Source organism: Pseudophryne corroboree, chromosome 2 (assembly GCF_028390025.1).
Source record: "Pseudophryne corroboree isolate aPseCor3 chromosome 2, aPseCor3.hap2, whole genome shotgun sequence".
NCBI classification, from domain to species: domain Eukaryota; kingdom Metazoa; phylum Chordata; class Amphibia; order Anura; family Myobatrachidae; genus Pseudophryne; species Pseudophryne corroboree.
This window is the reverse complement of record NC_086445.1, coordinates 195,877,399-195,900,410: the sequence shown is the minus strand read 5'-3', so window position 1 is coordinate 195,900,410 and position 23,012 is coordinate 195,877,399. Positions and strand designations below refer to the sequence as shown.

General features: G+C 45.5%; 1 protein-coding gene across 8 annotated transcripts in view; it reads left to right on the top strand.

Annotated features, from left to right (window-relative positions):
• Window positions 1-23,012, top strand: part of LOC135008331 (uncharacterized) — a 280,518-nt gene that overhangs the window by 206,592 nt on the left and 50,914 nt on the right. For all 8 annotated transcript variants that reach the window (XM_063952195.1, XM_063952199.1, XM_063952192.1 and 5 more), the window contains exons 6-7: window positions 16,655-16,713; window positions 17,487-17,547. In XM_063952195.1, coding sequence (XP_063808265.1) covers window positions 16,655-16,713; window positions 17,487-17,547 — 120 coding nt within the window. The remainder of the gene's footprint in view (window positions 1-16,654; window positions 16,714-17,486; window positions 17,548-23,012) is intronic.

The window sequence follows — 23,012 nt, the reverse complement described above, 5'->3', positions numbered from 1 at the left end:
GGGACCCACTTACCACCTCCCGAAGCGCGGCCACGCGATCCCGGAGAGCCCCCGTCGTGTGTGCCTGACAAGAAGAAAACCGGAGCCTCCTGCTGTAGTTACCCGGCAACCAGGGCTCGGGAGTGTACAGCGCCGCTGGGGAGAGCCAGAGCTGCAGCCGTGAATGTCCACTGACATGTACACACTGCTGCTGCCCTTGAAGTCTTTCCCTTAGAAAAAAAGCTCTTCTTAGTGCTGCCTGGAGCAGCCCCTCTGTTAAGTGCCTGCTACTGCAGCACCAACTACAAAACTGAGATCCTGTGCAGGGAGGCGGGGTGATATAGGAGGCGGCGCTATGCATTCTGTGAACAGTCAAAGCTTTGAGCCTGTTGGTGCCTCGAATCAAGATCCTACTCTACACCCCATTGTCCATTCCTTGTGGAGCCTGTTAGGGTATGTTAACCTATTCAGGTCTGGTCTATAAACTCTCTGCAGTCATCAGTCAGAATTCTGTTCCTTTAGCAACCGGTTGGAGGTCAATGAATGATAAGATGACACAAGTTCATGTGTAACCGAAGCAAATCATAAATGACCTGCTAGGGGCCGTCATAGCTTTATTATTAATACATCGATTGTCATACAATGTTCCAAGTGGCAACTAGAACAGCCTTGAAAATGGTTATTGTTTCGTTTATCAGTCTTTCGGACATAAACTCAGAAGATTTCTTTCAGCATTCTTCTCAATTAGCCTTGGATCTATCTGGTGTTGCTTTGTCCGCCTTGGATACATTTAATGTTGCATTTGTCTTTTACAAGTCATGCTTTAAAACAAGATATTCAGCAAATATAGTATTCTGACCAGCTCTGCACATTTTTCTTAAGGACACAAACTCATTTTGTGATTAACAGTAAATATCTTAATAAATGCGAAAAAGCGTGAATCAATATATATTTGCTATACTGCGGAAGCTCCTACACTATCATTTCCCCTCTTTTTGATTCCACTTTTTCTCCCTATTCTACCTACACTAGGCCTGAACTATTCCCTTTCAGTAAACCAGTTGCCTGGACTTATAGTCTAAACCTTGGGGATTACCCTTAACAACAACCAAAGGATAAGCAACTTCATTCTTCTGGCTGGAGAGTCACTGTCAGCTTCTTCGACTGGGAGGCGTGTAATCAGGTATCACGACCCTTCACCCTGATTGAGGTAGGCGTGGTTAGCAGCACTTGATATGGACCATCATATCTTGGTTCAAAGGTCTTTCTCACATGTCTCTTTAAATAGACCCAATCTCCTGGATTTAGCTTATGCGTAGCTGATCCTTCTGGGTCTGGAATGGAAGAAAACACTCGGCAATTGAGGTTAGTCAATGTTTTACAGACCTCCTGTACATAACCTGTTAAATCACCATGATTATGTTGTAATTGTTGTGGATAATAACAACCTGTCCTTGGAGCTGACCCAAACAATATTTCATATGGAGTCAGTTTACTAGGTCTCATGGGTGTGGTCCTAATATTGAACAAGACTATAGGTAGGCATTCTGGCCAAGTTCTTTTGGTTTCTGTCATCATTTTCTGTAGTTTTAGCTTAAGGTCAAAGTTCAGATGTTCCCCCTCCCCACTCGCCTGGGGATGGTAAGGCACGTGGAAGGCCTGCTGTACCCCCAAATCTTTCATTATATGCTGCATGACTTCTCCTGTGAAATGTGTACCTCTATCTGATTCTATAACCTCAGGTATCCCAAATCTACATACTACTTCTGCTATCAGTTTCTTTGCAGTGGTTTTTTCTGTGGCTTTGCCTACTGGCCAGGCTTCGGCCCAGTGACTAAACATGTCCGTTGCTACTAGTACATATTCATATGGACCGCTTCGTGGCAACTGTATATAGTTGATTTGTAGTCTTTGAAATGGGTAAGAGGCTTTGGGTATAGTTCCTAGAGGTGTCTTGGTTCTTTGTCCTGGATTGCTGATTCCACAGATCCAGCATCCTGCTACAAAGTTTGTTGCAGCTTTATTGAAGCCTAGAGCTATCCAATGCTCTTGTACTCTATTTACCATGGCTTCCTTTGAATGATGTACTTGTCCATGAGCTACTTGTAACATAGGTGGAAATAGAGCTGCTGGTAGACAGTACTTTAATTCTCTTGACTTCCAAAGTCCATGTTCATCTTCTTCTGCCCCCAATCGTGTCCATTTCTCCTTTTCTCCTTGTGATGCTTGTTGTTGAATTTTGATCAACTCCCCTTCACTGGGCATTTGCTTCACATCTTGAGCTACGAAGACTTGCTCAGGTTCTTTTGATTGTAAGGCAATTCTCTTGGCTTCTGCATCTGCAAATGCATTTCCTTTAGCTTCCATGGTTTGGCTCTTAGTATGTGCTTGTACCTTGATTATGCCAATTCTTTTAGGTAGTTCCATAATAAAACTGGCATGTTTGATGGGTTTTCCATTTGCACCTTTGAAGTCCCTACTTTTCCAAATAACAGCGTAATCCTGGGACACCCCCCCCAAGCATAGCGTGAATCCATGTAGATGTTAGCTGTCATGTTTTCAGCATGTATGCAGGCTTTGGTCATTGCTATGAGTTCTGCTTCTTGTGCTGACATTCTTGGTCCAGAATCTATGACTTCAGTTTCAGTTGTTACTGCATATCCTGTCCTTGGGGATCCATTATCATAATATCTTGATCCATCGACGAACAGGTTCATGTCTAGATTGTCCAGTGGTGTATCTTGGACATTAGGAAGAAGTAAAGTCTCTAATTCCATGAGGGCTAGGCAATCATGTGGAAATGTTTGTGTTGTATTTTCTGCGTCTGTAGCAGCATTTTCCTCCTCATCTGACGATTCACCATCATTACCATTTCCCCCTCTCCTCCCCTCTTTTGAATCGTTGATGGGAAGGAGTGTAGCTGGGTTTAGTACAGTTCATCTTGTGATGGTGACATGGGAGGCGCTTAAATAGTGCTACTTCATATTTGGTAAGTCTGGCTGCAGAAAGATGCTTGCTTTTTTCTTGACTTAGTATTTCTGTTACAGCGTGCGGTACTTGTATACACAGTGGATGATCAAGCACAAGGTCTGTCACCTTTTCCCTCAGTATTGCTGCTGCTGCCACTGCTCGGACACAGGATGGTGCTCCTCTGATAATCAGATCCAGCTGGGCTGAACAGTATGCCACTGGTCTTTGTTTTGGTCCGTATTTCTGGGTGAGCACCCCTAAAGAATGCCCTCTGTTTTCATGGCAGAATAGGTTAAAAGGCTCTTTGTAATCAGGCAATCCTAATGCTGGGGCTGTTATTATGACTTGCTTTAGTTTTCTTACTGCTTCTTTAATGGTGTCCCTGTTTTCTGCTGACGCCTCCTTTTTTGTTAATTCATATAGGGGATGCATCAGTAATGAGGCTGAGGGTATCCATTCTCTGCAATAACCAATAAGGCCCAGGAAAGCTCTGATTTCTTTTAATGTTCTTGGGGTTTTTGCTTGAGTTATTGCTTTTGTTCTTTCATCAGTAAGATGCCTTGTTCCTTGGGATATGCAGTGTCCTAAAAAGATAACTCTTTTCTGTACTAGCTGTAGTTTGGCTTTTGACACTCTGCAATCTTCTTCTGTCACAAAGATGAGTAGTGATGCTGTTTCCTTTTTTGCACTTCTCTTCTGTCTGTGCAGCAATAAGCAGATCATCGACATATTGAACTAACTGGGTGTCTGTAAAGTGCGGTCTCCATTTCTGCAGGATTAATGCCATTGCCTCTGAGAAATCTGATGGACTGGTTGCTCCCCCTTGGGGTAATCGTGTCCAACAATATTGTTTACCTTCATGAGTGAATGTTAGAAACTTCTGGCTTTCCCATTCATCAGTAGATAATCTGTTTTTCCCTCCTTTTGAATCTTGAGATTCAACACCTTTATTGATTAATGTTGGAAAAGGGTTGCTGAGTTGAGGGTAATACATCTTCTGATGGTTACTTGTCGCACTCTGGCAGTGCTACTTCATACATGGTCAACCTTGCCACTGACAGGTGTCTGGTTCTTGCTTGTTGAAGCTTCTCTGTACCTGCATGTGGACCCTGGATGATAAGTTCATGATTCAGCACTATGCCTGTGCTCTTGTCCTCTTCTAGGACTACTGATTCAGCACTGTGTCTGTGCTCTTATACTCTTCTCGGACTGTTGCTGCTATCACTGCTCTGATGCCGGTAGGTGCTCTTTGATTACTGCTGTCAAGCTTGCTTGAGTTGTAGGCCACTGGTCTTCACCTCAGTCCATGATTTTGCGTAAGGACTTCTATGTATGGCCTCTTTCTTTAATAGTCAGGTAGTTCTAGGGTTTGAGATGAGGCAACTGCTGTTTCCAATTGTTCAATAGCTTAATTCATCTGTTGCTGTATGTAGGATGCGGACCCTCCTCCCTTTCAGTGTTGTCATACAATGCTTGCATGTAGACTGGTGCTAGAGGTATCCATGTTCTGTAGTGTCCTACTAGGCCCAGGAATGATCATCTGACTTGCTTGACACTAGTTGGCATCTTAGCTTGCAGTATAAATCTTTTCCTTCTCACTTTTGTTAGATGTCGGGTACCTTGAGTGTCCTAGGAAGATTAACTCTTGCTTGACTAGCTGCAATTTCTCCTTCTGAGGCTCTGCAGTCTTGTTCTTCCAGAAACTTCACTAAGGACACTGCCCCTTCTTGATGCTTCTTTTAGTAGTGGTGGCAATCAGCAGTTCATTCACATCCTGTATTTAGCTGTGTGTTTTGTGGATACATCACTTGGTGATATAGCCCCTCCACAGGGCTATCCTGGTCCAGTAGTATTGCTTACTTTCTTCTACAACTGGTACTGCGGGAATGAGTCAATACTGAACTTCTGTTCTAACTTGCTTCTAAATGGCTTTTTTGTTCTTTCCTTTGATAAGTTGCTAGAAAGTTAAACTTCTGCTGGTGTGTACTGTATTCTCCTTGGATAAGCTTTAGTACATTGTGCTTCAGCAAAGTCACTGGACATGTACTCCGAGGTTAAGAACTGGGCTGGTATTGGTGACTGTAGTTCTTGCATCTCCTGTCCTTTTAAGAATTTCTGATATCATCAGTTCTTGTGGGTATCTCCCTCTGCTGTCTTCTGCGTGTGCTGGCTCCAGTATTCATTAGGCACAAACGTATTTCTCCAGTGGGCAAGGTGACTGTAATTATACCTTCTGCTGTTTCCTCTGGAGACATTATGTTCACTGGGGAGTACCTGAAGAAGCTTGTACTTCATATTGGCAGAAGAAGCATCATTTATTTGTCTTTTGGAACTTTTTCTGTCTTGTTCCTTATTATTTGCTTTAAACCCCGGAGCTTCTGTTGCTTTAAATCATGGCATTATCTCTGTAATCTTGCCATGTAGTACTGACCACTTGTCAGATGTCTTTCTTTGTCCTTTTTAAAGCAGACTTCCTTTAGTCTCCAAACTTTCATGCGACCTTCATATTGTTTCTCAACTTTTCTTTTTCCAATCACCTCTCTTTATGATTCATTCATTATTCTTCATACTTTGTCCTTTCTTCACTTGCATATTCTTTCTCACTGCTGCTGGCATGTCATCTTCTTAGTCCAAGTCCACCCAGGCTGGTGTTCAACATAATGATGTTCATGCTGGGAGTTGTTGTTCCTCTTTGTCTTACTTTTCCTGTGAGAGATAGACTTGTATAGCAAGCTTGTGTTTCAGGTTACATCTTTGCTTTCTTGCAGGGGTAGGGCTTAACCTCCCAATCCAGTCGTTGCAATGGCCTGATCTGTAAGTAAATGTAGAGGAATCTGGTTGTGCATAAAAACAGCTCTTGAAACCCTTGTGTCTCCTGTGGGTAAAGTCACTTTTATCGAACTACCAGTGGTGACTGAGTACACTGTTGCCGACACAGGAGTTGCACACCCTCATATTCTATCATCTTGTGTGTCGTATAGTGACTTTATCATAGTAAGTTCTGATGGACTCAGTCTTCTCCTGTTTCAAGTCTGGGGCTGCTGGTGCCCTGAGTGTCTGTGCATGACACCATCTCTTAAGTCTTGTCATGTACATCTTTCCACTTTCAAACGTTGTTCTATTTTCCTGTTTCATCTCTTTTCAATTTCACTGTTAGTGAGCTTGCAGATGATTCAATTCTGTTCATACTAGGGGTACCTGGGTGTGCATGCATGTCTGGGTATAGGGGTGGGGTATAGTGTGGAGGTGCTGTTGCTGGACTAGGTCTCAGTGGTCATTAATTCACTTGGTACCTCTTGCTGCTTTAAAATTGTTCGGCTTGCTCCCGAGTCTATAATGCATTGATATTGGTGACCTGTTGGCAGTACAAGGGTCACTTGATAATTTTCTTGTTCAGATGGTGTTTTGGCAGGGAGGTACCTCGGGAAGCCACTTCTTCATGCTTTAGGTTTTTCTTGCTGGTTTTCACACCATTCCTTGTATTTTCTGCAATTCTTGTGCTACAGTGATCCAGATGGATGCTTGATCTCTACTATTATGTTGATCTCTACTATTATGCTTAATTATCCAACTCTTGTTACAGGAGGCAAATGTTTTTTTGTTTTTTTTTTTCCATTTCTCTAGGTCTAGTGTCCCTTCTGACGGAAAACCTGCTGTTTTGTAAATTTTTCTTATTCCTTTCATAGCTTTCTTCCCCTCCCTGTTACTAACAATATCCACGGGTTTGAACCCATCCTGATGTGGTATTTTAGTAACCCCTTATGAGGGACTTAACTTATTCCTTTCATAGCTTTTCTCCCCTCCCTGTTACTAACAATATCCACGGGTTTGTCGGGCCCTGACATCTTTACAGACCGCGCTCCCATGCCTGGGTGAACGTGCGCGGAACCCCTCCTGATGTGTACCCCGCAGCAGAAATTCTTTTTCTCAAATCCTAGGGGTGCACACCTTCTGTGGGGATCTCCGAAAAACAGACGCAAAATTAGTTTTAGATGTATGCACCTGTGTCTTCTGGTACACTGTCCCTAGCAAATTATTCTCTGACCCACAGTATTCTATGTGCCTCTCTTTGTCCTACTTATGGGGTGGCTCATTCTACACCAACTGATCCAATTTTTTTTTTTTTTCAGTCTCCTAGTTTTTATTATTGCACTCTATAGTATAGTAAATAATAAGAATTTACTTATCGATAATTCTATTTCTCATAGTCCGTAGTGGATGCTGGGGACTCCGAAAGGACCATGGGGAATAGCGGCTCCGCAGGAGACTGGGCACAAAGTAAAAGCTTTAGGACTAGCTGGTGTGCACTGGCTCCTCCCCCTATGACCCTCCTCCAAGCCTCAGTTAGGATACTGTGCCCGGACGAGCGTACACAATAAGGAAGGATTTTGAATCCCGGGTAAGACTCATACCAGCCACACCAATCACACCGTACAACTTGTGATCTGAACCCAGTTAACAGCATGATAACAGAAGGAGCCTCTGAAAAGATGGCTCACAACAACAATAACCCGATTTTTGTAACAATAACTATGTACAAGTAATGCAGACATTCCGCACTTGGGATGGGCGCCCAGCATCCACTACGGACTATGAGAAATAGAATTATCGGTAAGTAAATTCTTATTTTCTCTAACGTCCTAGTGGATGCTGGGAACTCCGAAAGGACCATGGGGATTATACCAAAGCTCCCAAACGGGCGGGAGAGTGCGGATGACTCTGCAGCACCGAATGAGAGAACTCCAGGTCCTCCTCAGCCAGGGTATCAAATTTGTAGAATTTAGCAAACGTGTTTGCCCCTGACCAAGTAGCTGCTCGGCAAAGTTGTAAAGCCGAGACCCCTCGGGCAGCCGCCCAAGATGAGCCCACTTTCCGTGTGGAATGGGCTTTTACAGATTTTGGCTGTGGCAGGCCTGCCACAGAATGTGCAAGCTGAATTGTACTACAAATCCAACGAGCAATCGTCTGCTTAGAAGCAGGAGCACCCAGCTTGCTGGGTGCATACAGGATAAACAGCGAATCAGATTTTCTGACTCCAGCCGTCCTGGAAACATATATTTTCAGGGCCCTGACTACGTCCAGCAACTTGGAATCCTCCAAGTCCCTAGTAGCCGCAGGCACCACAATAGGCTGGTTTAAGTGAAATGCTGAAACCACCTTAGGAAGAAATTGAGGACGAGTCCTCAATTCTGCCCTGTCCGTATGAAAAATTAGGTAAGGGCTTTTATAGGATAAAGCCGCCAATTCTGAGACACGCCTGGCTGAAGCCAGGGCTAACAGCATTACCACTTTCCATGTGAGATATTTTAAGTCCACAGTGGTGAGTGGTTCAAACCAATGTGATTTTAGGAATCCCAAAACTACATTGAGATCCCAAGGTGCCACTGGAGGCACAAAAGGAGGCTGTATATGCAGTACTCCCTTGACAAACGTCTGAACTTCAGGAACAGAAGCCAGTTCTTTTTGGAAGAATATTGACAGGGCCGAAATTTGAACCTTAATGGACCCTAATTTGAGGCCCATAGACAGTCCTGTTTGCAGGAAATGCAGGAAACGACCCAGTTGAAATTCCTCTGTAGGGGCCTTCCTGGCCTCGCACCACGCAACATATTTACGCCAAATACGGTGATAATGTTGTATGGTTACATCCTTCCTGGCTTTGATCAGGGTAGGGATGACTTCATCCGGAATGCCTTTTTCCTTCAGGATCCGGCGTTCAACCGCCATGCCGTCAAATGCAGCCGCGGTAAGTCTTGGAACAGACATGGTCCCTGCTGGAGCAGGTCCTTTCTTAGAGGTAGAGGCCACGGGTCTTCCGTGAGCATCTCTTGAATTTCCGGGTACCAAGTCCTTCTTGGCCAATCCGGAGCCACGAGTATAGTCTTTACTCCTCTCCTTCTTATGATTCTCAGTACTTTTGGTATGAGAGGAAGAGGAGGGAACACATACACTGACTGGTACACCCACGGTGTTACCAGAGCGTCCACAGCTATTGCCTGAGGGTCCCTTGACCTGGCGCAATATCTGTCCAGTTTTTTGTTGAGGCGGGACGCCATCATGTCCACCTTTTGGTTTTTCCCAACGGTTCACAATCATGTGGAAGACTTCTGGGTGAAGTCCCCACTCCCCCGGGTAAAGATCGTGTCTGCTGAGGAAGTCTGCTACCCAGTTGTCCACTCCCGGAATGAACACTGCTGACAGTGCTATCACATGATTCTCCGCCCAGCGAAGAATCCTTGCCACTTCCATCATTGCCCTCCTACTTCTTGTGCCGCCCTGTCTGTTTACGTGGGCGACTGCCGTGATGTTGTCCGACTGGATCAACACCGGCTGACCCTGAAGCAGAGGTCTTGCCTGACTTAGGGCATTGTAAATGGCCCTTAGTTCCAGGATATTTATGTGAAGTGACGTTTCCATGCTTGACCACAAGCCCTGGAAATTTCTTCCCTGTGTGACTGCTCCCCAGCCTCTCAGGCTGGCATCCGTGGTCACCAGGACCCAATCCTGAATGCCGAATCTGCGGCCCTCTAGGAGATGAGCACTCTGTAACCACCACAAGAGAGACACCCTTGTCCTTGGAGACAGGGTTATCCGCTGATGCATTTGAAGATGCGATCCGGACCATTTGTCCAGCAGATCCCACTGAAAAGTTCTTGCGTGGAATCTGCCGAATGGAATCGCTTCGTAAGAAGCCACCATCTTTCCCAGGACCCTTGTGCATTGATGTACTGACACTTGGCCTGGTCTTAGGAGGTTCCTGACTAGGTCGGATAACTCCTTGGCTTTCTCCTCCGGGAGAAACACCTTTTTCTGTACTGTGTCCAGAATCATCCCTAGGAACAGCAGACGTGTCGTCGGAATCAGCTGTGATTTTGGAATATTTCGAATCCATCCGTGCTGTCGTAGTACTACTTGAGATAGTGCTACTCCGACCTCTAACTGTTCTCTGGACCTTGCCCTTATCAGGAGATCGTCCAAGTAAGGGATAATTAAGACGCCTTTTCTTCGAAGAAGAATCATCATTTCGGCCATTACCTTGGTAAAGACCCGGGGTGCCGTGGACAATCCAAACGGCAGCGTCTGAAACGGATAGTGACAGTTCTGTACCACAAACCTGAGGTACCCTTGGTGAGAAGGGCAAATTGGGACATGGAGGTAAGCATCCTTGATGTCCAGAGACACCATATAGTCCCCTTCTTCCAGGTTCGCTATCACTGCTCTGAGTGACTCCATCTTGAACTTGAACCTTTTTATGTAAGTGTTCAAGGATTTCAGATTTAAAATGGGTCTCACCGAGCCGTCCGGCTTCGGTACCACAAACAGCGTGGAATAATACCCCTTTCCCTGTTGTAGGAGGGGTACCTTGATTATCACTTGCTGGGAATACAGCTTGTGAATGGCTTCCAATACCGCCTCCCTGTCGGGGGGAGACGTTGGTAAAGCAGACTTCAGGAACCGGCGAGGGGGAGACGTCTCGAATTCCAATTTGTACCCCTGAGATACTACCTGCAGGATCCAGGGGTCCACTTGCGAGTGTGCCCACTGCGCGCTGAAATTCTTGAGACGGGCCCCCACCGTGCCTGAGTCCGCTTGTAAGGCCCCAGCGTCATGCTGAGGACTTGGCAGAAGCGGGGGAGGGCTTCTGTTCGTGGGAAGAGGCTGTTTGCTGCAGTCTTTTTCCCTTTCCTCTGCCCCGGGGCAGATATGAGTGGCCTTTTGCCCGCTTGCCCTTATGGGGACGAAAGGACTGAGCCTGAAAAGACGGTATCTTTTTCTGCTGCGAGGTGACTTGGGGTAAAAAGGTGGATTTTCCAGCCGTTGCCGTGGCCACCAGGTCCGATAGACCGACCCCAAATAACTCCTCCCCTTTATACGGCAATACTTCCATATGCCGTTTGGAATCCGCATCCCCTGACCACTGTCGCGTCCATAATCCTCTTCTGGCAGAAATGGACATCGCACTTACTCTTGATGCCAGAGTGCAAATATCCCTCTGTGCATCTCGCATATATAGAAATGCATCCTTTAAATGCTCTATAGTCAATAATATATTGTCCCTGTCCAGGGTATCAATATTTTCAGTCAGGGAATCCGACCAAGCCACCCCAGCACTGCACATCCAGGCTGAGGCGATTGCTGGTCGCAGTATAATACCAGTATGTGTGTATATACTTTTAAGGATATTTTCCAGCTTCCTATCAGCTGGTTCCTTGAGGGCGGCCGTATCAGGGGACGGTAACGCCACTTGTTTTGATAAGCGTGTGAGCGCCTTATCTACGCTAGGGGGTGTTTCCCAACGCGCCCTAACCTCTGGCGGGAAAGGGTATAATGCCAATAATTTTTTAGAAATTAGCAGTTTTTTATCGGGGGAAACCCACGCTTCATCACACACCTCATTTAATTCATCTGATTCAGGAAAAACTACGGGTAGTTTTTTCACACCCCACATAATACCCTTTTTTGTGGTACTTGTAGTATCAGAAATGTTCAAAACCTCCTTCATTGCCGTGATCATGTAACGTGTGGCCCTACTGGAAAATACGTTTGTTTCCTCACCGTCGACACTGGAGTCAGTGTCCGTGTCAGTGTCTGTATCGACCTGAGGTAACGGGCGTTTTATAGCCCCTGACGGTGTTTGAGACGCCTGTACAGGTATTAACTGATTTGCCGGCTGTCTCATGTCGTCAACAGTCTTTTGTAAAGTGCCGACACTATCACGTAATTCTTTCCATAAGACCATCCAGTCAGGTGTCGACTCCCTAGGGGGTGACATCACTAACACAGGCAACTGCTCCGCCTCCACACCATTTTCCTCCTCATACATGTCGACACAGCGTACCGACACACAGCACACACACAGGGAATGCTCTGATAGAGGACAGGACCCCACTAGCCCTTTGGGGAGACAGAGGGAGAGTTTGCCAGCACACACCAGAGCGCTATATATATACAGGGATAACCTTATATAAGTGTTGTTCCCTAATATAGCTGCTGTATATATTAATATGCCAATTTAGTGCCCCCCCTCTCTTGTTTTACCCTGTTTCTGTTGTGCAAGACTGCAGGGGAGAGTCAGGGAGCCTTCCTCCAACGGAGCTGTGAGGAAAAAATGGCGCTTGTGTGCTGAGGAGATAGGCTCCGCCCCTTTTTCGTGGCCTTTCTCCCGCTTTTTTGTGGAAAACTGGCAGGGGTTAAATACATCCATATAGCCCAGGAGCTATATGTGATGTATTTTTAGCCATTTAAGGTATTTTCATTGCGTCCCAGGGCGCCCCCCCCCAGCGCCCTGCACCCTCAGTGACCGGAGTGTGAAGTGTGCTGAGAGCAATGGCGCACAGCTGCGGTGCTGTGCGCTACCTTATTGAAGACAGGACGTCTTCTGCCGCCGATTTTCCGGACCTCTTCACTCTTCTGGCTCTGTAAGGGGGCCGGCGGCGCGGCTCCGGGACCCATCCATGGCTGGGCCTGTGATCGTCCCTCTGGAGCTAATGTCCAGTAGCCTAAGAAGCCCAATCCACTCTGCACGCAGGTGAGTTCGCTTCTTCTCCCCTTAGTCCCTCGATGCAGTGAGCCTGTTGCCAGCAGGTCTCACTGAAAATAAAAAAACCTATTTAAACTTTTACTCTAAGCAGCTCAGGAGAGCCACCTAGATTGCTTCTCGTTCGGGCACAAAATCTTAACTGAGGCTTGGAGGAGGGTCATAGGGGGAGGAGCCAGTGCACACCAGCTAGTCCTAAAGCTTTTACTTTGTGCCCAGTCTCCTGCGGAGCCGCTATTCCCCATGGTCCTTTCGGAGTCCCCAGCATCCACTAGGACGTTAGAGAAAAGACATTAAAACGGTCTACACATTTTAGATTTTTATCTGAAGCAGTTTTTGATATAAGGAAATGTTATAAATCCACACGTTTAAAGACAGTATAAAGCATAAAGAAGAATATCAATCCGCAGTCGACCGTAAGAATTCAGAGTCTCTGTCAAATTATATCACAGCAGCAACAATAGACCAGCTTAGTTTCTCTGTACAGTACAGATGCTTTGCAAGCCAGCATGCCTGCAGCCTGATGAAACCCTTCCCAGGCAAGATGCAACAAGTTTGCAAACATGTTTGCGCATAAAGTATCCGCCATCTGGACTGGAATCTCCACAGTGCAGTCAAACTACCAAGCCTGCCAGTGTAAGCCATCTGTCTTCATGGACCAGCTTTGACCCATTGGATGTAAAAAGACATTGCTGAAATTGCCTGAATGTTGCATCACACTACCTGTGATCTGGACCCTGCCTCAACCAAGCTTCTAATAGGGTGTATGGACATAAATGGCCATGTATTTGCAAAAATAGTCCAGTGCTCTTTGTAGACAGGCATTTTTCCTGAACCACTAAAGGAAACAATTGTTAGACCGTCTTAAAAAAAAAAACCTAATCTAGATCCTGACTGCATGACCAACTAAAGACCAGTATCAAACCTTCCTTTTCTAGGAAAAGGTTATTGCTAAAGTGGTTGCAACTTAACTGGAAACCCACCTGACAACCCATGATATTTATGATCCATTCCAATTGGATTCAGAAGACACAGCACTGAAACAGCCCTGGTGTGTGTGCGTTAAATGATCTTCTGATGGCAAGAGACAGAGGTGAATGTCCAATTTTAATCCTTCTGGATCTCTCTGCAAAATTTGATTTGGACCATGGGTTTCTGATTGAGTGCCTGAGAAATTTTGTGGACTGGATGACACTGTCCTTAAATGATTCAAATTCATTTGGAGTATACTCATTGTAAACAGTCTCACTGCTATATGGTGTTCCACAATGTTCTATACCAGGCATGTCAAACTCATGGTCATCCAGCTGTTGTGAAACTACAAGTCCCAGCATGCTTTACCAGCTGATCAGTGGAAGGTATGCTGGCAAAGCATACTGGGACTTGTAGTTTCAGAACAACTGGAGGGCCACGAGTTTGACATGCCTGTACTATACTATCTCCCACGCGTTTTGCAGTATACATGCTACCACTGGGTGAAGTAATCAGGCGCCTTGTCCTGGTGTACTACTGCTATGCAGACGATAAACGACTATGGGGGTAATTCAGACCCGATCGCTGCTGTGCGTTTTCACTCAGCAGAGATCGGGTCTGAACTGCGCATGCGTATGCCCCGCAATGCGCAGGCGCGCCCCCCATGACGGGGAGCGCCGGGATGTACGAAGTAAGCGATCACAAGAAGATTGACAGGAAGAGGCCGTTTGTGGGTGGCAACTGACTGTTTCCAAGGAGTGTCCAGAAAAACGCAGGACTGTCCAGCCGTTTGGAGGGATGGATTCTGACGTCCGCTCCGGGCCCGATCGTTGCAGGGCAAGAGTAAGTCCTGGGCTGTGCAGAGACTGCACAAACTTTGGTTTGTGCGGCTCTCTGCACATCCGATTGCACCCCTGCACAGCGATTACACCCTCCCCCTGTAGGCGGCGACTACCTGGTCGCATCAGTACAAAAAACGCCTGCTTGCGACCAGGTCTGAATTAGGCCCTATACCTGTCCTTTGCTCCTGGTACTGATAACCAAATAACCCTAAATGGTTGTCTGGCTGAGCTCCAGGATGAGTACGAGTTGGCTGCAACTGAATCCTGATTAAACAGAAATCCTTATGATAGTACATGTACATCAGAGGACAAGACTGCAGCATAGTCAACCAACTGGACTTACACTTGGGTGTTCAGAATTACAAACCACTGATCTTCTCCAGAATCTTGGCATTGTCCTGGATGATGGCTTGACACTTAAACATCAGATATCAGCCACAATCAAATCCTCATTCTTTCATATGAGGGACATAGCCAGAATCAAGAACTTGATTCCCTCTGAGGATCTGCCAAAAGTTCTATGTGCATTTGTATCATCTCGATTAGACTACTGCAATGCCCTCTATGTTAGTCTCCCAGCAAAAGAACTGTACCGCTTACATCTGGTACAAAATGCAGCTGCCAGGCTGTTCATCAACGAGACCGGTTCTGGCCACATAACACCCATTCCTGACTCCCTTCCCTGGCTGCCTGTAAGATCGCAAATCGTCTTAAAGATTGGCTTACTGACTTTCAAGGTACCTGAAGGAGCTTCTGGTTCCATACTGCCCCGCTCGATTATTGCGATTTGTAAATGAAGGACTTTTAGCAGTACCTAGAATCTCCTGTAATTCATCTGGGGGTCGAGCTTTTAGCCATGCGGCTCAGACTTTATGTAATATGCTTCCCTGCACTGTTCGACAGGCCCCCTCTCTAGAATCCATCAAAAACAGACTCAAGACTTTCCTATTCACTCAAGCATTTCCTTAATGTCCCTTTATCTCCATGCTCTATTTTTATGAAAAGCTTTCCTGTACTTCTTTGTTTCTGTACTGTATTATGTTCATTCTATCTGTTAAGCTCCTTGAGTCCTAGTGGAGAATGAACACGATATAAATAAACTAAAATAATTATTTGGTACTTTGACCCAAATGTTAAAACTTGTTGTTCCTTTGATGTTTTAAGACTGTCCATAACAAATTTCATATTGGAATCTCAAAGGGATCATAAGGCTCCTGTAGTTGTTGGCAAATGGCCTCCAAGATCGAACACATCCTCTGACAAAATGCCCATTTATTTATGTTTATAGTAACATAAAGTAGATGATCTGGTAGTTTATATAACAGAATGATGGTACAAAGGAAATTTGGTTTTGGCCAGATCAGCAAATTTTATCCAAATAGTATTTTTTTTCCCTAGTACATGTTTATTACTTTATGTGGTGTGTGTATTTTTTTTCTTCTTTTTTTTTTTTCTTTTCTTTTAATTTTTTACACTACTTCTCTCATGAATGTTACTTACTGGATTTTTTTTTTTTTTTTGCGTGTTGTTTATTCAATAACATACGTGTCTACTGACATTTCGTATTTTAATTACTGAGGCCAATCTGTAGTAACCCATAGCAACGAGTCAGACATTTGTTTCACTGTCTAACTTGTACAGGATGAATGGAAGAATTATTAGTGAACAATCAGATTGTAGCTTTTATCAAGTTGAATGATTTCTATGAGAGGAAGAGAGCACCAGGTTCAGGTGTTGGATTAATGAGAGTAAGGTTAGAATTCAGTGCAGGAACGGAGAAGCCACCTCCGTAATATGACTTCTGTGTGATTAAACCCCAGGTAGGACAGGTCAGAGAAGTGATGGAAATTACAGGCCTTGCTGATAACCCTCTGCAGGAGGCCGGGAATACTGGGATAAAATGGCTGAGGGCTCCGATCCCTGCGGTGTCCCACCTCATACTAAGAATTCTTTCCTACAATTGGAATAGGGGGGGGAGAGGAGGTAACCCCTGTATAAGGGCATACGGTAGTATTCTGTTACCACGCAGGAGTTCAGTTCTCTGTGGTAAACGGAACGACCCCTGTGGTGGAGGTCTTCTCAGGGTATCTTTGTCCCATCTGTCAGGGGTTTTCTTTTCTCTATATACCCTATACCGGACTGCCCATGGTGCTGTCTGCCTGCCGCATTCTGCGCTGAGAAGTGATGTCACAGGGAAGCGCTGACACCAGTGTCATGGAGGGAGCCGAACCACCTCACAGGTGGCCACGTACTATCGGTCTACTTACTGGATTTTGAATAAGCATATCTGCAGGGTTTGTTAGGGAAAATCCTTTGCTATCTTGCAATGCATAATAATTTTTTGATACTTTAGAGCTACATATGGGCAGAATGAGGAAGGACACACAACTGCTTGGAAGGCTGCAGTGACAAGTGAGTATCCTTGATGCACTTACTGTACATATGTACCTGTGTTAAGGCAGGTGTAATGTGTTAACTGTGCTAGTAATAAAATGTTTATAAAATTGTCAATTGAGGATCATTTTTTTTTTTAAACTCTATTTGTCCAACTATTTCTCAGTTGTTTTAATTTTTTACTGCAAAGAAAAACAAGGGGGAATCAGAGGTCGACACACTGGTATAGTCACTAAACACATAAGTGGCTACTAATAAGTCTAATGTGGCTACTAATAAGTCTAATGTTACCGGAATAATTAATAGTGTGTGAAAATTCAATTATCCATTAATATTGTTATAATAATGGTTCAATTGAATCTGTCCCTGTATATAAAGGCCCGGTGGTGCTCCCAAGTGTTTGCATATAACCTATAGAACAAAGAAAAAAGAAAACTGTTTTGGTGGGGTACTCTTATCGTTTGTCGATAACTGTATAACAAACGATTGATGTAATGGGTGAGAATTAAGATGGGGAACTACAGGCTCCTGGTATTTTTTTTATATAAATGTTTATGTATGTTTTGTCTATTAGTGAGTCCACATATCAATTAATTCTGTTAAAATGTCAATTTTATAAGAGTGCATCACCAAAAGAGTTTTTTCTTTTTTCTTTGTTCTATATGTTAATTTTTTACTGTCCTGGTATGTTGTCATTTAGTTGTCATTTAGTTTAGTCTGTTAGAGTGCAAGCTGCATACGCAAGTGACTTAGAAGTGACCTCTAAATATTACATGGCTTCACTTTTAAAGGTGGAACTAGGGTTGCATGTAATCGGGTACCTGTCTCTTCGTACGAAGCTGAGTGGCCAAGGTAAGGAAGCGAAATAATGATGATCATTTTGCATGTGATTAAATATTCATGTTATTTTAGCACTATTGTTGCAAAAGATACCACTCCATATTCACAAACACCTTTAAAAAAAAAACACAAAAAAAATCTGTGCATAAGAAGGCAGAGTATCAATACATGCTCCACATTTCACATAAAAGGATTTGGCGCCCACTTCAGTATTGATTGTCTTCTGACAACTCCACAGATTATGTATAGTGTGGCATAAGGGCACTGACACTTGGGACAAGCACCAGTCTCAGACACGCAATGTTGTCTATGGTCCAGTGAAATATACATTCTGTTGAGAATCCGTAAAGTCTCTTGTAGAATTGCTGAATTCAGGTCAGGCTTAATCTCATCAGTTTAACATAGAACATAATCTGTTAACTCTGATCGCTCCTGTTGCCATATTCTACCCGTAACCTCCCATTAGGGATGTATCTTCCACGTTAAGGAAATCCGAGTAAAAATAGTGTACTTTAAACTTATGACTATGAGCAAAAGCTAGAAGTGCCCCTAGAGATCCCAGTCTCTAAATAGAGATAGTCTGGAGGCACTGAATACAGTGACTGACCTAAATAAACATGTAAAAAATAGAATTTTAATACCTACCGGTAAATCCTTTTCTCTTAGTCCGTAGAGGATGCTGGGGACGCTTCAAGAACCATGGGGTATAGACGGGATCCGCAGGAGACATGGGCACTTTAAGACTTTGAATGGGTGTGAACTGGCTCCTCCCTCTATGCCCCTCCTCCAGACTCTAGTTATAGGAACTGTGCCCAGGGAGACGGACATTTCAAGGAAAAGGATTTATTGTTAAACTAAGGGTGAGATACATGCCAGCTCACACCACAACACACCGTACAACATGGCATTTAACATAAGTCCAGTCAACGGCATGAACAATGGCAGCAACAGGCTAACCATAACAGAAACACAATCTGTGTATAACACAACCAATAACTATTAAGCAAGTTCTGTAGATAGAGTCCGCACTGGGACGGGCGCCCAGCATCCTCTACGGACTAAGAGAAAAATAAGAATTTACTCACCGGTAATTCTATTTCTCGTAGTTCGTAGTGGATGCTGGGGACGTTTCAAGAACCATGGGGTTTATACCAAAGCTCCAGAACGGGCGGGAGAGTGCGGACGACTCTGCAGCACCGATTGACCAAACATGAGGTCCTCATCAGCCAGGGTATCAAACTTATAGAATTTCGCAAAAGTGTTTGAACCCGACCAAGTAGCCGCTCGGCAAAGCTGTAACGCCGAGACCCCCCGGGCCGCCGCCCAAGATGAGCCCACCTTCCTGGTAGAGTGGGCCTTCACTGATTTCGTTAACGGCAATCCAGCCATAGAATGAGCATTCTGAATCGTAGTACAGATCCAGCGTGCAATAGTCTGCTTGGAAGCAGGAGCCACAATCTTGTTGGGATCATACAGGACAAACAGAGCGTCTGTTTTCCTAAGTTGAGTCGTCCTAGCGACATAAATCTTCAAAGCCCTAACCACATCGAGGGATTTTGACTTAGCAAAGGCGGCCGTAGCCACAGGCACCACAATAGGTTGGTTCATGTGGAACGCTGAAACCACCTTCGGTAGAAACTGTTGACGAGTCCTCAACTCTGCTCTATCTTCATGAAAGATTAAATAAGGGCTCTTGTGAGACAAGGCCGCTAACTCAGTGTCACAACTGAGGGCCTGAGCTGACGGGAGGCAGCCTCAGTTGTAGGGGCTGAGATGTACCGGAACCTGGGAGGTTGTATCAGACCCCTGGACATGTAAGTAACATGAATAATAACTGCCCGAAGGCGTGACCACGACAACTTGGATAAAAGTCAATGATGTTTATTATGACAACTCCGCAACACAGCAGCAGTAAAAGAAAACGTAAAAGTCAGCAAATAATAAATACAGTTCCTGGGTACTACAGGATGGCAGGAGCCACAGGGCACTGGTAGTGTGAGATAGTTCTTATGATCTTCTAGATGGAAAGTCCTTACCAGGCCCGACTGTAGCAATGGAGATAACCCAGGATTGTGCCAGCTGGTGTTCCAGGAAAAGCTGGGTTGCTGAAGGTAAAACAGCTGCTGTGGATACTGGCTGGAACCAGACTGTTGTTAGCACGGAGTGGATACTGGCTGGAACCAGTTAAATAATAGATGAACTTGGGAGCGATGAAATATGAACTGAAATGTAGAACTTGAGAGCGGAGAAATAATAATACCGGTGGAGAGTGGTAAAGTGTAGAAAGGACACCGGCCCTTTAAGGGAAGCTGTACTCTGCTGAAAGCTGAGCTGGAAGCAGGTAATGTTGTAGCTGGAAACAGATGAATCCACAATGGATTGGAGAGTCAGGCTACACCGCAGGTGGAATGCTGGTGCGGGTCTCTATGGTGGAAGTCTTGAGACAGGAGCTGGAACCTGGAAGACAATCATAGGAGAGAGACAAACAGGAACTAGGTTTGACAACCAAAGCACTGACGCCTTCCTTGCTCAGGCACAGTGTATTTATACCTGCAGCAAGGAAGGGATTGGCTAGGCAATTATGCAGATTATCAATACTGAGAACAGATTGGTGGAAATGATCAGCTGACAGAATCCAAGATGGCTGCGCCCATGCAGACACTTGGAGGGAAGTTTGGTTTGTAATCCATGTGGTAATGAAAACAGTAATGGCGGCGCCGGCCACCGGAGACAGGAGGCGCCAGGCTGACAGATGCACATCCAACCACGCGGACACAGCGGAGGCCGCGGCTGACGTAATCGCCACTCAGACACTCTGCATGCAGAAGTTCAGGGACGGCGGCGGAGGCCGCGGGAGACGCCATGCCAGGTGTAATATGGCGTTTACTGTGACAGCGTCCCAGAGTGACAGGAGAGGATACAGGAATGTACACATCAGGATAACAGATGGGATCCGGTCCTGGAGCGCTGAGCCAGCCTTAGGAGGCATCTGATGGGTAAGAAATGGCGTCCAGATACCCGGATCGTGACAGCACCCCCCCCTTTAGGAGTGGCCCCAGGACACTTCTTTGGCTTTTGAGGAAACTTGGAATGGAATCTCCGGACCAAGGCAGGAGCATGGACATCAGAAGCATTGGTCCATGAACGTTCCTCAGGACCATAACCCTTCCAGTCAATAAGATATTGTAGTTGACCGTAACGGTGACGTGAGTCCAGGATCTTGGCCACTTCATACTCAACGCCTCGTTGAGTTTGGACTTTCGGAGTTGGAGGAAGTGAGGAATGAAACCGATTCAAGATCAGCGGTTTCAACAGGGAAACATGGAATGTCCTGGGTATTTTTAAGAAGGGAGGCAACTGGAGTCTGTAAGCAACAGGATTGATGACTTGTTCAATCTTGAAAGGACCGATATAGCGAGGTGCAAACTTCATACTGGGAACTCTTAACCTCAAATTCTTCGTGGATAACCATACCCGATCACCCACCTTGAGAGCAGGAACTGCTCGACGCTTCTTATCCGCAAACTTCTTGTACCTGAACGATGCCTTGAGCAGAGCTGATCGTACGCTCTTCCAGATATCGGCAAACTGATGCAAGGTGATATCCACTGCGGGAACAGAAGTTGCTGGAAGCGGTTGGAACTCAGGGACTTTAGGGTGGAATCCAAAGTTAGTGAAGAATGGTGTTGAAGCAGATGAAGAATGATACTGGTTGTTATGACAGAACTCGGCCCAGGGAAGTAATTGAACCCAGTCATCTTGAGAGGAGGACACATAGATGCGGAGGAAGGCCTCCAAGTCCTGATTCACCCTCTCGGTTTGACCATTGGTCTGAGGATGGTAAGCCGTGGAAAACTTTAGCTTGACTTGGAGGACTTGACATAAACTTCGCCAGAATTTGGCTGTGAATTGAACTCCTCGATCTGAGATAATTTCTTCAGGAAGACCGTGGAGTCGGAAGATCTCTTGTATGAATACTTGAGCCAACTTGGAAGCTGACGGAAGACCGGTGAGAGGAATGAAGTGTGCCATCTTGGTGAACCGGTCAACTACCACCCAGATGGTATTGAACTTGTTGCACATGGGTAAGTCTGTAATGAAATCCATCGACAAGTGGGTCCATGGTCGACGGGGAACGGATAGTGGAACCAGTTGCCCCGCAGGCGACTGGCGGGATACTTTATGTTGGGCACACTTTGGGCAAGATGCAATAAACTCCAAGATGTCCTTTTTCAGAGTTGGCCACCAATAGGACCTAGAGATAAACTCCAGGGTTTTTTGGATACCTGTATGTCCGGCAAAACGGGAAGCATGGGCCCAATGCATGAGCTTCTTCCTTAGCATCGGCTTCACAAAACTTTTCCCTGATGGGGGCGTAGAGTCCATCCCTACCGTGGAGAATGCCAACGGATTTATAATAGGATGCTTGTCTGAAGACTCTGACTCATTTTCTTGCTCCCATGAGCGGGAAAGGGCATCGGCCTTGCGATTCTGAGAGCCCGGACAGAACTGGAGTTTAAAGTCGAACCTGGAAAAGAAAAGTGCCCATCTGGCCTGACGAGGGTTGAGACATTGTGCGCCCTTCAGGTATAAAAGGTTCTTGTGGTCTGTAAGTATGGTGATTGAATGAGAAGCTCCCTCCAACAGATACCTCCACTCTTCTAGAGCGAGCTTGATGGCTAGCAACTCCTGGTCGCCAATGGCATAGTTGCGCTCAGCTGGGGAGAACTTCCGGGAGAAGAAACTGCAAGGGTGTAAATGGCCATCTTTAGCCCTCTGAGATAACACCGCTCCTACTCCAACGGAGGAGGCATCCACCTCTAAGATGAAAGGAGAGTCGATGTCAGGCTGTTTCAGAACAGGCGCAGAGATGAACCTTTGTTTTAAAAGATGAAATGCTTGCATGGCTTCTTCAGACCACTTGGACGGGTTAGCACCCTTCTTAGTGAAAGCAGTAATAGGCGCCACAATGGTGGAAAAGTCTCGTATAAACTTTCGGTAATAGTTGGCGAACCCTAAGAACCTCTGGACCCCTTTGAGGGTTAAGGGTACCGGCCAATTTTGGATTGCTTGTAGTTTCTCAGGATCCATCTCTAGTCCGGAACCGGACACAATGTAACCTAGAAACGGAATGGACTTGACTTCAAAGACGCATTTTTCTAATTTGCAATAGAGATGATTGACACGGAGACGGGACAGAACCTCTTTAACCCAAAAACGATGTTCCTCTAAATCGTTGGCAAAAATGAGGATATCGTCTAGATAGACCACGACATGACGGTATAGAATGTCTCTGAAGATCTCATTGACAAAATGCTGGAAGACAGCTGGAGCATTGCTCAATCCGAAGGGCATGACGAGGTACTCATAATGTCCGTCACGGGTGTTAAAGGCGGTCTACCACTCATCACCCTCACGGATCCGGATGAGATTGTATGCACCTCGCAAGTCCAGCTTTGTAAAGATGGTAGCTCCGC